At 55.8% G+C, this 13,940-nt stretch overlaps 1 protein-coding gene across 1 annotated transcript in view; it reads left to right on the forward strand.

Moving 5' to 3' along the window:
- Notch3 (notch receptor 3) overlaps positions 1 to 13,940 on the forward strand; it is a 35,704-nt gene that overhangs the window by 5,440 nt on the left and 16,324 nt on the right. The window contains exons 3-24 of the mRNA XM_033759640.1: positions 1,888 to 2,030; positions 2,117 to 2,455; positions 2,546 to 2,668; positions 2,762 to 2,995; positions 4,422 to 4,577; positions 4,669 to 4,854; positions 5,135 to 5,248; positions 5,476 to 5,589; positions 6,096 to 6,329; positions 6,440 to 6,550; positions 7,148 to 7,340; positions 7,418 to 7,569; positions 7,961 to 8,074; positions 8,490 to 8,645; positions 10,422 to 10,647; positions 10,984 to 11,185; positions 11,684 to 11,831; positions 12,093 to 12,277; positions 12,759 to 12,891; positions 12,970 to 13,227; positions 13,311 to 13,429; positions 13,886 to 13,938. Coding sequence (XP_033615531.1) covers positions 1,888 to 2,030; positions 2,117 to 2,455; positions 2,546 to 2,668; positions 2,762 to 2,995; positions 4,422 to 4,577; positions 4,669 to 4,854; positions 5,135 to 5,248; positions 5,476 to 5,589; positions 6,096 to 6,329; positions 6,440 to 6,550; positions 7,148 to 7,340; positions 7,418 to 7,569; positions 7,961 to 8,074; positions 8,490 to 8,645; positions 10,422 to 10,647; positions 10,984 to 11,185; positions 11,684 to 11,831; positions 12,093 to 12,277; positions 12,759 to 12,891; positions 12,970 to 13,227; positions 13,311 to 13,429; positions 13,886 to 13,938 — 3,693 coding nt within the window. The remainder of the gene's footprint in view (positions 1 to 1,887; positions 2,031 to 2,116; positions 2,456 to 2,545; positions 2,669 to 2,761; positions 2,996 to 4,421; positions 4,578 to 4,668; positions 4,855 to 5,134; positions 5,249 to 5,475; positions 5,590 to 6,095; positions 6,330 to 6,439; positions 6,551 to 7,147; positions 7,341 to 7,417; positions 7,570 to 7,960; positions 8,075 to 8,489; positions 8,646 to 10,421; positions 10,648 to 10,983; positions 11,186 to 11,683; positions 11,832 to 12,092; positions 12,278 to 12,758; positions 12,892 to 12,969; positions 13,228 to 13,310; positions 13,430 to 13,885; positions 13,939 to 13,940) is intronic.

Consider the following 13,940-nt stretch of genomic DNA (forward strand, 5'->3'; position numbering starts at 1 on the left):
GAGGGAGGGAGGGAGAGAGAGAGGGAGAGAGAGAGGGAGAGAGAGAGTTCAGGCTGGCCTTGAACTCACTATGTAGCCCAGGCTGGTGATCCTCCTGCCTCAGCCTCCCCAGTGCTGGGATGACAGCTGTGCTGACACCACTTCTGGCTGAGGTTTCCAGTCTTAAAGAGCAATCCCTTCCCAGATCTCACTCATCTCCCTCGCACTCAGGCTGCCTTGGTGAGCTTCGGAATGAGGCTGCATGTTGAAGGACCTCCCTGTAACCCTAACCCCCCAGCACCCTGTCCGGGAGGAGCTATGGATTTCTAGGAGACTTCCTGTTGCCCGTGTGAGGGAGGGTTGCCCACATCCGCGGGTGGGCGAGGCTGTGGCTTGTTGTCTGTGTTTGCCAGGCCAGTACTCCAGCTGGCACGTTCCTCTGTATGCCTCTCTCTGGTTTCTGGGTCTGTCTGGCTGTGTGCTGGGTAGTTTTCTCCTGCACTGTGAGACTTCATTTGCTGTTCCCTCTGCCTGGAATGCCCTTTGGTTCCCTTCTTTAGTCTGTAAAAATATAATAGCCAAGCTGGGCATGGTGGCATATACTTGTAATCCAAGCATTCTGGGATGCTGCGGCAGAAAGATCTTAAATTCAAGCCCAGCCTGGGCAACTTAGTGAGGTCTTGTCTCCAAATTAATATATATTAATATATATATATATAATTTGTATAAGTATACATTTTATATGTTTATTTATTTTGGTACCAGGAATCAAAGTTGGGACCTTGTGCTTGTGAGGCAGGGGTGGCACCACTGAGCTAAATCCCCAGCCCTAAAAAAATATTTTTAAAAAGGGGGCCACAGATTTAGCTCAGTGGTGCTGCTGCCTGCCTTGTAAGCACTCGGTCCCGAGTTCAATCCCCAGTACCACACACACAAAAAAAAGTTTGTTTTTTTTTTAAAAAGGGCTGGTGATGTAGCTCAGTTGGAAGGTTCTGGGTTTAATTTCCAAATTCAAAGTACTGGAAAACCTCTGTCTGTTTCTCTCTCTCTCTCTCGTTTCACCATCGTTCCGTCCCACTTCACCTGTGTAAGAGTTTCCTGTGATTGCTTTAACAAATTACACAAACTGGGTGGCTTAAAACAACAGAAATACATTCCCTGGAAATTTTGGAGGTGACCAATCTGGAATGAGTTCTGGTAGAGCCATGCTCTTTTCAGAAGTTCTGTGGAACAGCTCTCCACTGACTCTTCTAGCTTCTGGTGGCTCCAGGTGATCTTTGACCTTGGCTGCCTACCCCGTTCTGCCTGCCTCTGACTTACAGGACCTTCTCTCCTTCTTCCCCTTCACCCCATCGTACTGGGCACCGAACACAGGAACTTCCACATCCTGGCCAAGCACTCTATCATTAACCTACAGCCCTGGCCCTTTTTATTGTTTTATTTGGAGACGGGGTCTTGCTAAACTGCTGAGGCTGGACTAGAACTTGTGATCCTCCTGCTTTGGCCAAGTGCTGGTATTACAGGCAAGCACCAACACACCTGGCCCCTTTTTCTAAAAATGGCCATAGCTACAGGTTCTGGGACATAGAGGTATTGTTTTGGGGGCCACCACTGAGCTCACCACACCCTTTGTAGGGCTTTATGATCCACACCTCCTGCTGTCCGCCCAATGTATATTAATCTCACTTTTCTGTGTTCTCTTTGCCTGACCTGGCTGTGAGGATCAACAGGGTAAGAACCACTTTTATGGCGTTTGTTGCTGTATTTTACTAGTTAGTGAGTATCTGTTGCAAGAAGGAACAAGTGTGTGTTTGCTGAGCTCTCTGCTCCGTGTGTCTTGTCTGTTTCGTATCTGTGTCTGAGGCTGTCCTACCCTGGGTGGCGCCCACCACACTTCTCCGCCCACAGGTGCCCTCCAGGCTGGGTAGGTGAGAGGTGCCAGCTGGAAGACCCCTGTCACTCGGGGCCCTGTGCTGGCCGCGGTGTCTGCCAGAGCTCAGTGGTTGCAGGCACTGCCCGCTTCTCCTGCCGGTGCCCCCGGGGCTTTCGAGGTGAGGAGAGAGGGACACCTGGAGGGGAACCCAAGGCCAGCAGAGGTGTGGTCAGCCCCGAGCTCACTGTCTCCTGCGTCCTCCAGGTCCAGACTGCTCCCTGCCGGACCCCTGCCTCAGCAGCCCCTGTGCTCACGGTGCCCGCTGCTCCGTGGGTTCTGACGGCCGCTTTGTCTGCTCCTGCCCTCCTGGCTATCAGGGCCGCAGCTGCCGAAGTGATGTGGATGAGTGCCGGGTGGCCGGGCCCTGCCGCCATGGTGGCACCTGCCTCAACACGCCTGGCTCCTTCCGCTGCCAGTGCCCGGGGAGGTACACGGGGCCCCTGTGTGAGGACCCCGCAGTGCCCTGTGCTCCCTCGCCTTGCCGCAACGGGGGCACCTGTAGACAGAGTGGCGATCTCACCTATGACTGTGCCTGTCTGCCTGGTGAGTGCGCTGCCCTCTGCGGGACGTTGTGGTGCTGGGGACAGGAAGGCAGCTCCACAGTGACCGTCCCATCCCTTCCTCCCGTCCTAGGCTTTGAGGGTCAAAACTGCGAAGTGAATGTGGATGACTGTCCAGGACACCGGTGTCTCAACGGGGGAACCTGTGTGGATGGTGTCAACACCTACAACTGCCAGTGTCCCCCTGAGTGGACAGGTGGGTGTCGGGGCTGCAGCGAGCTGGGCGGCAGACCCTGGGTGCATGAGGTCACCCACCGGGTGGGTGGACTGGTACCTCTGTGTGCCACAGGCCAGTTCTGCACGGAGGATGTGGACGAGTGTCAACTGCAGCCCAATGCCTGCCACAACGGGGGCACCTGCTTCAACACGCTGGGCGGCCACAGCTGTGTATGCGTCAACGGCTGGACTGGTGAAAGCTGCAGTCAGAATATCGACGACTGTGCCACGGCTGTGTGTTTCCATGGTGCCACTTGCCACGACCGCGTGGCCTCCTTCTACTGCGCCTGCCCCATGGGCAAGACTGGTGAGCAGCTATTTTCCCTGTACGCAGCAGGGAACCACTGATGGCTCTTGAGTAGGTGAAGAGAGGCTCTGATTTTAGCATCAGTAGCTAGGTGTGGTGGTGCATGCCTGTCCTCCCAGCACTCAGGAGGCTGAGGCAGGATGATCATTGTGAATTCAAGGCAAACCTGGGCTACGTAATGAGACCCTGTCTCAAAAGAAGAAACAAAGATCATGCTGGGAGCTGTGGATGGAAGTGTGCATACCTGTCATCGCAGCTACTCAGAAAGCTGAGGCAAGAGGGTTGAAACTTTGAGCCCAGTGTGGGCAACTTACTGAGATCCTGGCCCAAAATAAAATAGAGAAGGAGGGCTGGAGATGCAGCTCAATGGTAGAGCACCTCTGACTTCTATTTTTAGTACTGGTGGGGGTGGGAGGAGGGAGGAAGAAAAGAAAGGTGGTTCTTGGGCCACGGATGTAGCTTAGTGGGTGGTGGCACAGTGCCTGCCTGGCAAGCCTGAGGCCCTGAGTTCAATTCCTGATACAAGAAAGAAAGAAAGGAAGGTGATCTGGAGCTGACGTGTAGCTCAGGGATAGAGCATGTGCTTACTAGTGCCAGGCCCTGGGTTCCATCCTCATCACTGAAGGAGGGAGGCACCAAGGGAAGGCATGCAGGAGGCTGGATTTGGGTTGAAGGGTAAGCCAGAGAGAGGCTGGGGAGGAAGCTGGCACACAGTCAAAGGCAGAAACCACTGGAGTGGGTAACTGTTGGAAGGTGTAGCCAAGAAAGAATGAGGACTTTTGGAAGTGCAAAGGTCAGAGAAGGAATGGATGAGGGAGACGTGGAAATGCAGAAAGGGTGCGGCTGGCAGCATAGTGCAAGGCCTAAGGCTTGAAGGTAGAGCCTTTTGGAATCAGGAGAGTCAGTAGGTTTTAAAACGATGTGCTTGCACCTTTTCATTTTTTTTCCCCCCAAATGGCTTAGTAAAAAGATTAACAGATTAGCAAGAGTGGAATTTGGGCAGTGGGTATACCAATGGTCGGCTTTTCTACATGTGTGAAGATTTTCATGATAAATAGATTTAAGGGGCCAGGGATGTAACTCAGTGGTTCCACCGCCTGTCTTGCAAGCACAAGGACCTGAGTTTGATCCCCGGTACCAAACAATAAATAGATTTAAAAGCTACTAAATGCACGGCAGGTTAATAAAACCAAGGGCTGGGGATTTAGCTCAGTGGTGCTGCCACCTGCCTTGTAAGCGCAAGGTCCTGAGTTCAATCCATGGCACTGCAAACAAACAAACAAACAAACAAACCGAAAACAAAGGTTTGGAAGTGCTGCTGCATGGTCTCAAGAGTGCAGGGTTCAAACCCCAGCACTACAGTCTCGCGCCCCCAAAATGCCAGGGGAGAGGAACTAGCCCTCGACCTCTGCCTGCCCTTTCTCAGGCCTTTTGTGCCACCTGGATGACGCCTGCGTCAGCAACCCGTGCCATGAGGACGCTATCTGCGACACGAACCCCGTGAACGGCAGGGCCATCTGCACTTGTCCACCTGGCTTCACCGGCGGGGCTTGTGACCAAGACGTGGACGAGTGCTCCATCGGTGAGGAGGGGCTGCCTCCCGGGAATGAGGTGAGGAAGGGGGCGGGGCTTCAGCCTGCCGTGCCCATACCTGCTGTGCCGCAATCCCACAGGGGCCAACCCGTGTGAACACCTGGGTCGTTGCGTGAACACGCAGGGCTCGTTCCTGTGCCAGTGTGGTCGCGGCTACACAGGGCCTCGCTGTGAGACTGATGTCAACGAGTGTTTGTCGGGGCCCTGCCGCAACCAGGCCACTTGCCTTGACCGCATTGGCCAGTTTACCTGTATCTGCATGGCAGGTGCGTGTCGGGCGTGTGCGTGGTGGGTCCTGAGATTGGGTGTGGTTTGGGGAGGGAGGCCCATAGGTGGGACTGGGTTTAAGGTGAGATTGTAAACCATGTGGTGGCATGCATCTGTAATCCCAGCACTCTGAGTGGCTGAGGCAGGAGGATCCAAAGTTCCAGGCCAGCCTGGCAACTAGGGACTTGGCAAGACACTGTAATCCTAGCACCTGGGAGGCTGAGGCAGGATCGCTGCAGAATCCACCTCCGTACTCCTTTGATCCCCTTCCCCACCCAGGCTTCACAGGAACTTACTGTGAGGTGGACATCGACGAGTGTCAGAGTAGTCCGTGTGTCAACGGTGGTGTCTGTAAGGACCGAGTCAATGGCTTCAGCTGTACCTGCCCCTCAGGTGAGGACCCCGGGACAGGAACCCAGAAAGGAGGGTCTGTACAGGCACTGAGGCTCCAGGGCGGGAACCTTTGAGACCGTGTTAGATGACCTATGACAAACCACATGCCACAAAGAGATTGAAATGAATTTAACATCGAGTAAATGAGATTGCCCACGCAGACACAGCTGCGTGGGGCAGGGGACTGCTGACTCTAGCCGGGCGTCCTTCCATCCCTTCCTTCCCAGGCTTCAGTGGGTCCACGTGTCAGCTCGACGTGGACGAATGCGCCAGCACTCCCTGCAAGAACGGCGCCAAGTGCGTGGACCAGCCTGACGGCTACGAGTGTCGCTGTGCTGAGGGTGAGGCTGGAACCAGTGACAGTCCAGGAAGGGCCTGGAGGCGGGGCTAGAATAGCAGAGGGCCAATCACAGGCTTGGGGAGGTCCTGGAGGCGGGCTGCAGCAAACAGCATGGCCAGTGACAGCTAGGGGTGGAGCTTATGTAAATAGAATGAGGTAATGCTAGGGGTGGGGTCAACGGGTCTGGCCAGGTACAGGGTATACAGAAATGTAGGGGGCAGGCTCAATCTCCTCTACCTTCCCCAGGTACCTCGCACGTGCCCATCTCCAATCAGGGTTGGGGCTGATAGTGTAAGGACTAGAGATGGGGCCACAGTTGGGAGTAGGATGTAATTGTGGGAGGGCCTTGGAGACGGTCTCAATGGAGGCAAGCTGGGGGCGGAGTCTGAATTGAGCCCGCCCTCTAATGACTGACTGGGCGGGGATAACAGAGTCGGGATTGGGTGGAGGCCATAGCTGTGGTTTGGCTGTGGCAAGTGGACAGAGCCTGAGGCTCTGACCCCGCAGGCTTCGAGGGCGCCCTGTGCGAGCGCAATGTAGATGACTGCTCTCCGGACCCATGCCACCATGGGCGCTGCGTGGATGGCATCGCCAGCTTCACCTGCACCTGTGCACCAGGCTATACGGGCACACGCTGCGAGAGCCAGGTGGATGAGTGCCGCAGTCAGCCCTGCCGCCATGGGGGAAAATGCCTAGACCTGGTGGACAAATACCTCTGCCGCTGTCCTCCCGGCACCACAGGTGAGGCCGAGGCTGGCCTGGGGCGGGAACTAGCTTACCTGGAAGGCCTAGAGGGTTGGGGAGTGGTGCGTGACAGTGGCGACCCTTCTCCCCCTGTTCCCTTCCCCTAGGTGTGAACTGCGAGGTTAACATTGATGATTGTTCCAGCAACCCCTGCACCTTCGGAGTCTGTCGGGATGGCATCAACCGCTATGATTGTGTCTGCCAGCCTGGCTTCACAGGTGGGCAGACAGTGACCACTGACACCTGTCCTGTAGGGTGAGGGGGAAGGCACTCACTCACCTCTGGTGGCTGGATTTTCTCCCATCTTTGCGTACACGTGTCCAGTGACATCGTCCACGTCATGCCCTGAGATTCACATTGGCGTGGCATTGGCCTCTCATAATGGCTCATGATTGTCCTGGTATAAACATGAAGCTGCCCAGACCAGAGACCGGGTTGCGTCTGAGCGGTACTAAGACGATCCTTGGTTCAAAGTGATCTGGGGCCCTGAAGCTGAGTTGAAGAGGTGGCTCTTCTGATTTGTGTAAGGCCTGGAAGGAAAGGAGGTTCTTAGCTGGGCGTGGTGGTGCACACCTGTCATCCCAGCACTCAGGAGGCTGAGGCAGGCGGATTGCCATGAGTTTGAGGCCAGCCTGGGCCAGCCTGAATTACATGGTGAAGCCCTGTTGAGAGAGACAGAGACAGAGATAGAGAGAGAGACACACAGGTTCTTGCTACCATTGCCCAGGTACTGTGCTGAACGTTGGAACGAGGTATCCTCCCATGGGTGGCTCCACCCTCCTGTCCTGGGACGAAGTTGCTTTTGTGCTTCCCAGGGCCCCTCTGCAATGTGGAGATTAATGAGTGCGCGTCCAGCCCTTGCGGCGAGGGAGGCTCCTGCTTGGATGTGGAGAACGGCTTCCGCTGCCTCTGTCCACCCGGCTCCTTGCCTCCACTCTGCCTACCCCCAAGCCATGCCTGTGCCCACGAGCCGTGCAGTCACGGCGTTTGCCATGATGCACCCAGCGGGTGAGGCCCCTCCCCAGCACCTGCCCTCCTCGCTATCTCCCTGGCCACCGGCTGCCCCTGACCACCTCCCCTGCCAGGTTCCGCTGTGTGTGCGAGCCTGGCTGGAGTGGCCCCCGCTGCAGCCAGAGCCTGGCTCGAGATGCCTGCGAATCCCAGCCTTGCCGGGGTGGTGGCACCTGCGTCAGCGACAGAATGGGCTTCCACTGCACCTGTCCCCCCGGAGTTCAGGGTGTGTGCCCCTGCCTCTCCTCCCTAGGGCTCCCTGACCTCCTTGTCCTCCCTTCCTTTCTACTTTACTCTCTTCTACATTTGTTCCTTTTCTGCTTCTCTTTTTTCACCTAAGGAGCTCCCTCAGGGAGGTGGCTATCAAGGAGGGGGACCCCAGGGAGGGAGGACATTGGAACATGATGTTCCTCGAGACAATTTCACTCTGTTGGGTAAGGTGGTACAGGCCTATAACCCCAGCACTCAGGAGGCTGAGGCAGGAGGATCACCATGAATTTGTGGCCAGCCTGGGGTACATAGTGAGTTTAGTCCAGCCTGGAAAACAGCAAGATCCTGTCTGAAAGCCCAAAAACAAACAAAAAGATGATCTCACTCTACCTGTCCCCCTCCTACAGGCCGTCAGTGTGAAGTGCCATCCCCCTGCATCCCAAATCCTTGTGAGCATGGGGGCCGCTGTGAGTCTGCCGCTGGCCAGACGATTGTCTGCTCCTGCCCTATGGGCTGGCAAGGTACACTGGTGACTGCTTCCTCCTCCTCCTCCTCTTCTTCACCTCCTCTTTACTTTGTCCCCTACTGGGTGATATTGGGAGCCCCATGGGGGACTCAGCCCAGCCTTGCCTTTGTGGGAAGCTTCCTTCTGGGGAGATAGCTGGATGTGGACACTCGCAGCTCCTCAGGGTCGGCAGTGGAGAAGAGGAACTGTTACGGCGCTGGGAATGCTAGGGCCTTGCTGAGGGTTGGGGACAGCTCCTGAGTATGCATTGCCACCCACTGAGATGGCAGAACACACGCGTGGAATGCTCAGACACAAATGGCATGTTCTTGCCTGCCTCTCGGCCTGCAGGCTCTCCCCGAGCCCCAGATGGCCGCAGACCTTGCCTTGCACCTGCTAACTCTAGCTGTGTCCTTCCTCCCCGCCCCCAGGACCACGATGCCAGCAGGATGTGGACGAGTGTGCCAGCTCTGCACCCTGTGGTCCCCATGGCACCTGTACCAACCTGGCAGGGAGTTTCAGCTGTACCTGCCACGGTGGGTACACTGGACCTTCCTGTGATCAGGACATTGACGACTGTGACCCCAGTGAGTGCCAGGGAGGCAGACGTTGGGGGAGGGGTGCTGTTCTGTTTGCTTGTATGGCTCATACTTTTCTCTTTTTTTCCTTTTCTTTTTCTCTATTCTTTTTTTTGGGGTGGGGTGGGGCTGGGGATTGAACCCAGGGCCTTTGTATTGAGTTGTATCCCCAGCTCTTTTTTATTTTTTATTTTGAGACAGGGTCTCACTAAGTTGCCCAGACTGGGCTCAAATTTGTGACCCTCCTGCCTCAGCTTCTCTTGGTGCTGAGGTTATAGGTGTGTAGCACCAAGTCTGGCAGTATATTTATGATTTAATAATGTATTTATTTAACCCAATATGTAAAGTATTATTATTTTAGGCTGGGTGCGTAGATGAATGGCAGAGCACTTGCCTATTATGTGTGAAGCCTTGGGTTCCATCCCTACTGAGATCTCCCCCCTCCACACCAATATGTAATCAACATTAAAATTAGTGTTCTTTAAAACATTTTTTTTTGAGGCAGGTTTTCACTGTGTAGTTCAGTCTGGCCTCAAACTTGTGCCACCCACCTGCCTTAGTCACCTGAGCAGTATTACAATTATTAACAAAATACTTCACTTTTTTTCCACTAAGTCTTCCGGATTTGAAATCCAGTGGGTGTCTTACATTTGCAGCACCTCAGCTGATTTCAGCGTCAGTGTCATGGATCTCAGTGACATCATGTGGCTAGTCACCACTATAGCAGCCAGAACAGCCTATACGATGCCCAGGAATCAGAGCGGGCACCACTTACACTGTGCCTGTCCCTAGCTGTCCACCAGTCGTTGGTTTCAGGACCCGTACAGATACGAAAATCTGTAGTGCTCATGTCACCTGAAGAAGTTGCACAATCTTCCTATAGACTTTAAGCGATCTCTCGATGACTTATAACCTAATGCAATGTAAATGTCGTGTAAATACTTGTTATACTGTATTGTTTATGAAAGCATGAGGGGGGAAGAGTCTGTACATGTTCAGAACAACTGCCGTTTCTTCGCTCCTTTCTCACTTTCTGTTTCTGTCTTGCACAGCGTTTTGCTCTGTACCCCAGGCTAGTCTCACACTCACTGTGTAGCCCCATCTGGCCTCAAAGTTGAGATCTTTCTGCTTCAGCCTCCTGAGTGCTGAGATTACAGGCATGTGCCACCACACCTGGCGTGATTTCTTTTTTTTCAATATTTTCCATCTACCGGTTAAAACCACAGATGCTGAACCTAAGGCTGACAGTATTTGCTTGGCAATTCAGAGGGCCTTTTTTTTCTTTTTGGAAGCAAAGCATCTATTGATACATTGTAGATATACATAATAACACTCATCATAGGGAATTTGAACCTGTACACTCTACATCTAGCTTCTTTTTTTTCCATTTCCTTTTCCCCTTTGACCCTGCTTTTCCTCCTTATTTACAAACCTTTGTTTCCATTTTTTTCCCTTCTATTCTCTCTCTCTGTTTTTGGTACCGGGGATCTAACTCAGGACCTTGGCGCTTGCAAAGGAGGCAGTGGCACCACTGAGCTAAATCCCTGGTGCTAGTCTCTTTCTTCACAGGACCTTTTTGGTCCCCCTGTTCTCTCCCCTTCCTTATAGGTGAGATTTCTAGACAAGGGAGGAGGTGGGGATAGAATTTGCATCCGCTCAGCAAATGTAGCCCCTACTGGTTGAATGCGGTTACCCTCTGTGTTCCTCTATGCGAGGGATGGCCAGGTCAGGCCAGGCTGCTGGGGAGCAAGGCGAGTGCTCAGATCTCCTCCCTTGGGACCGCAGACCCGTGCCTCAATGGCGGCTCCTGTCAGGACAGCGTGGGCTCCTTTTCCTGCTCTTGCCTTCCTGGCTTTGCTGGCCCTCACTGTGCCCAAGATGTCGATGAGTGTCTGAGCAGCCCCTGTGGCCCGGGCACCTGCACCGACCATGTGGCCTCCTTCACCTGCACCTGCCCCCCAGGCTATGGAGGCTTCCACTGCGAGAAGGACCTGCCTGACTGCAGCCCCAGGTGTGTGTGGGTCGGGGGGGGATTCAACTTGAAACCCAGGCTGTGATGCTGGGTGGGACTCAGGGGCCTGTGACTGAGTGGGGGAAGAGGGGTCCTTGGCTCGGCATCCACCGGAGGAGGCTGATGACTTGAGGGGCCACAGCACTATTTGGAGGTTACCTTGGTGACTGGTTCTTGAGGGAGGTAGGGCTCTGCCCATGGATCCCCAGTTTCCAGGCTCAGGAATGGGGTGACCTCTCTGGGGCTACAGCTTCTTGTGGGGGTTCAGATCCGGAAGCTCCCATTCTAGGAGGGACAGGGGTAATGGAGCTTAAGCCTCTTTCTCTCACGTCCCAGCTCCTGTTTCAATGGAGGAACCTGCGTGGACCGCATGAATTCCTTCAGCTGCCTGTGTCGCCCTGGCTACACTGGCGCCCACTGCCAATATGAGGCCGACCCCTGCCTCTCAAGGCCCTGTCTGAATGGGGGCATCTGCGGCGCCACGCACCCTGGATTCCACTGTACTTGCCCTGAGGGCTTCACTGGTAGCCACTGCCAGGTGGGTGGGGCCATAGGACGGGGGGAGGAGCCTGGAGGCGTTCTGGAGGTGGAGCCTCCCATGGGGGCGGAGCCATGGGTCCTATGGGAGGAATCTGGAATTATGTTGCAGGGGAGGGGCCTACCAGATTGGTGCAGTCAGAGTTCTGGAGAAGTCTGGGGGTGTGTTGGGGGAGGAGGCTGCCAGAGGGGAGGGTCACACACCTGGAGGAGGACTCTGCAGGGAAGGGACCTGTCCAGGGTGTGGCCATACTTCTGGGGAAGGAGTCTGAAGCAAGTTCCAGGGAAGGGGCCTGCCGGGTGGGCGAGGCCACGGGTACTGGAGGAGTCTGGGGGCCTGTTCTAGGGGAGAGCTTGCCACGTGGGTCGGGCCATAGTGCTGGAAGAGGGATCTGGAGCTGTGCTCCAGGGGAGGGGGCGTGTGCCTTATCTTGGGGGAGAGACAGACAGTTTCCAAGGCCTCCCCTAAGCACTGAACATGTGGGGGCTTCATTTCCAGACTGTGGTTGACTGGTGCAGCCAGACTCCCTGTCAGAATGGGGGTCGCTGTGTCCAGACCGGGGCCTATTGCCTTTGTCGCCCGGGATGGAGCGGCCGCCTCTGTGACATCCGGAGCTTACCCTGCATGGAGGCGGCAGCCCAGAGAGGTGAGGGAGGAGCACGTGGCCGTGTGTACGTGGGGTTTAGATAGGGTGTGCGCGCGCAGATCTGCTGGAGTGTGGAACGAGGGTGACACCAGAGACCACGTGGGCATGATGGGGTGTGCTCACGCATGACTGCGTGACAGCCACCTGGGGTGGTGTGTGTGTGTATGCGTCTGTCACCATGGGACGGCTGGGATGGTGTGCATGGCAGAGCTACCGTGGGTAGCTGTCTCTGTGCCTGATGCCTCTCTCGACTCTTTCCAGGCGTGCGGTTGGAACATCTGTGTCAGGCAGGCGGGCAGTGTGTGGACAAGGGCAACTCCCATTCCTGTGTGTGCCCGGAGAGTCGCACCGGCAGCCACTGTGAGCAGGAGGTGGACCCCTGCCTGGCCCAGCCCTGCCAGCACGGGGGCACCTGCCGAGGCTACATGGGGGGCTACATGTGTGAGGTATGTGTGTTCCCCTGGGAGAGGGAAGGGAACCAGCATGCCCGAGTGGATATGGGTACATATTTCTGTGTGTGTGGCTTGGTGTGGCCTCTCCTCTAGGCTTGTTACAGTCTTGCTGCTTTGGGTGCATCTCTGTGGGTGTCACTGTGGTTAGATGTGGGGGGTCTGTTTCTGTCTGGTGTTTCTGTCTGTGTGTCTCTGTGTAGCATCTCCTTGGGGATGAGCGAATGTGGCAGTGTTTGTATGTTTCTCATTGTGTGTGTCTTGGGGACGTCTGGGTGGTTTTCCTGTGTGTTTGTGAGTGTGTCCCTCTGTGCTGGGCATGCTGGTGGCCTGGGTGTGTCTTGGACACTGATTCTGTGAGTCAGATGTGTGTGTGTGTGTGTGTCCTTTTGTGCTGGGATTCTCCGTGTCTTCACAGCGGGGGCTAGGCAGGTCTGTGGTCCTTGGGGCTCAGTGGGGCCTTCTCTTGCCTCGACAGTGTCCAGCTGGCTACTCTGGTGACAACTGTGAGGATGATGTGGACGAGTGTGCTTCTCAGCCCTGCCAGCATGGGGGCTCCTGCATTGACCTCGTGGCCCGCTATCTCTGCTCCTGTCCCCCTGGGACACTGGGTAAGCCAGGGCCAGGGCTGGGGGACAAGACAGGAAGCGGAATCTGCCTGTCACCGACTTCTGACCCTGCTCCCCCAGGAGTGCTGTGTGAGATCAATGAGGATGACTGTGGCCCAGGCCCTTCCCTGGACTTGGGTCCCCGATGCCTGCACAACGGTACCTGTGTGGACCTGGTGGGTGGTTTCCACTGTAACTGCCCCCCAGGATACACGGGCCTGCACTGTGAAGCAGACATCAACGAGTGTCGCCCCGGGGCCTGCCACGCAGCACACACCCGGGATTGCCTGCAGGACCCAGGTGGACGCTTTCACTGCCTTTGCCATGCTGGCTTCACAGGTGAACAAGGAAGGTGAGGTCGGCCTGGGACCCTGCCTTTCCTTCCCACGTTGTATCTGATCCACGTGCCCCTGCTTGTCCAGGTCCCCGCTGTCAGACTGCCCTATCTCCTTGTGAGTCCCAGCCATGCCAGAATATGGGCCAGTGCCGCCCCAGCCCAGGACCCGGGGGCCTGCTGACCTTCACCTGCCACTGTGTCCGGGTAGGTGGAGTGGCGTGGGAGACAACCTCCTTGTGAAGAGGGTGTGGCCTCAGCGAGGGGTGTGGCTCTGAGGGAGAAGTGGGTGGATAAGGGTTTCCTGGGCAATGCAGAAATTACCTAGCGTTGCCAGTGTGGTGGAGAAAGGTTGGGGATTGGAGGCGTGGCCTCGCGGAGAAGGCGTGGCCTCGCGGAGAAGGCCTGGCTTCCCTAGGAAGGCGCGGCCTGGGGGGAAGGTGTGGCCTCCTGGGGAAGACGGGCTTGTCTGTCATGGCTTATGCAGCCTCTAGGGGAACCTGGAGAAACCGGACAGGAGCTGGAGGGGTCGAGGCTCCACCTCTTCCGAGTTTTGACTCCTCCGTTTCATCTCTCGGCCCCATCCTCTTCTCTACCCTCCCATTTCCGCTCTTCGTCCTCTTCCCTCCTCTTACTCCCATTTTCTCCCTCCCTCCCCCCTAGCCGTTCTGGGGTCCTCGTTGTGAGCACGTGGCGCGCACCTGCCGGGAGCTGCAGT

The sequence above is a fragment of the Fukomys damarensis genome, unplaced genomic scaffold (assembly GCF_012274545.1).
Source record: "Fukomys damarensis isolate Sample0158 unplaced genomic scaffold, DMR_v1.0_HiC HiC_scaffold_37, whole genome shotgun sequence".
In the NCBI taxonomy this organism is placed as follows: domain Eukaryota; kingdom Metazoa; phylum Chordata; class Mammalia; order Rodentia; family Bathyergidae; genus Fukomys; species Fukomys damarensis.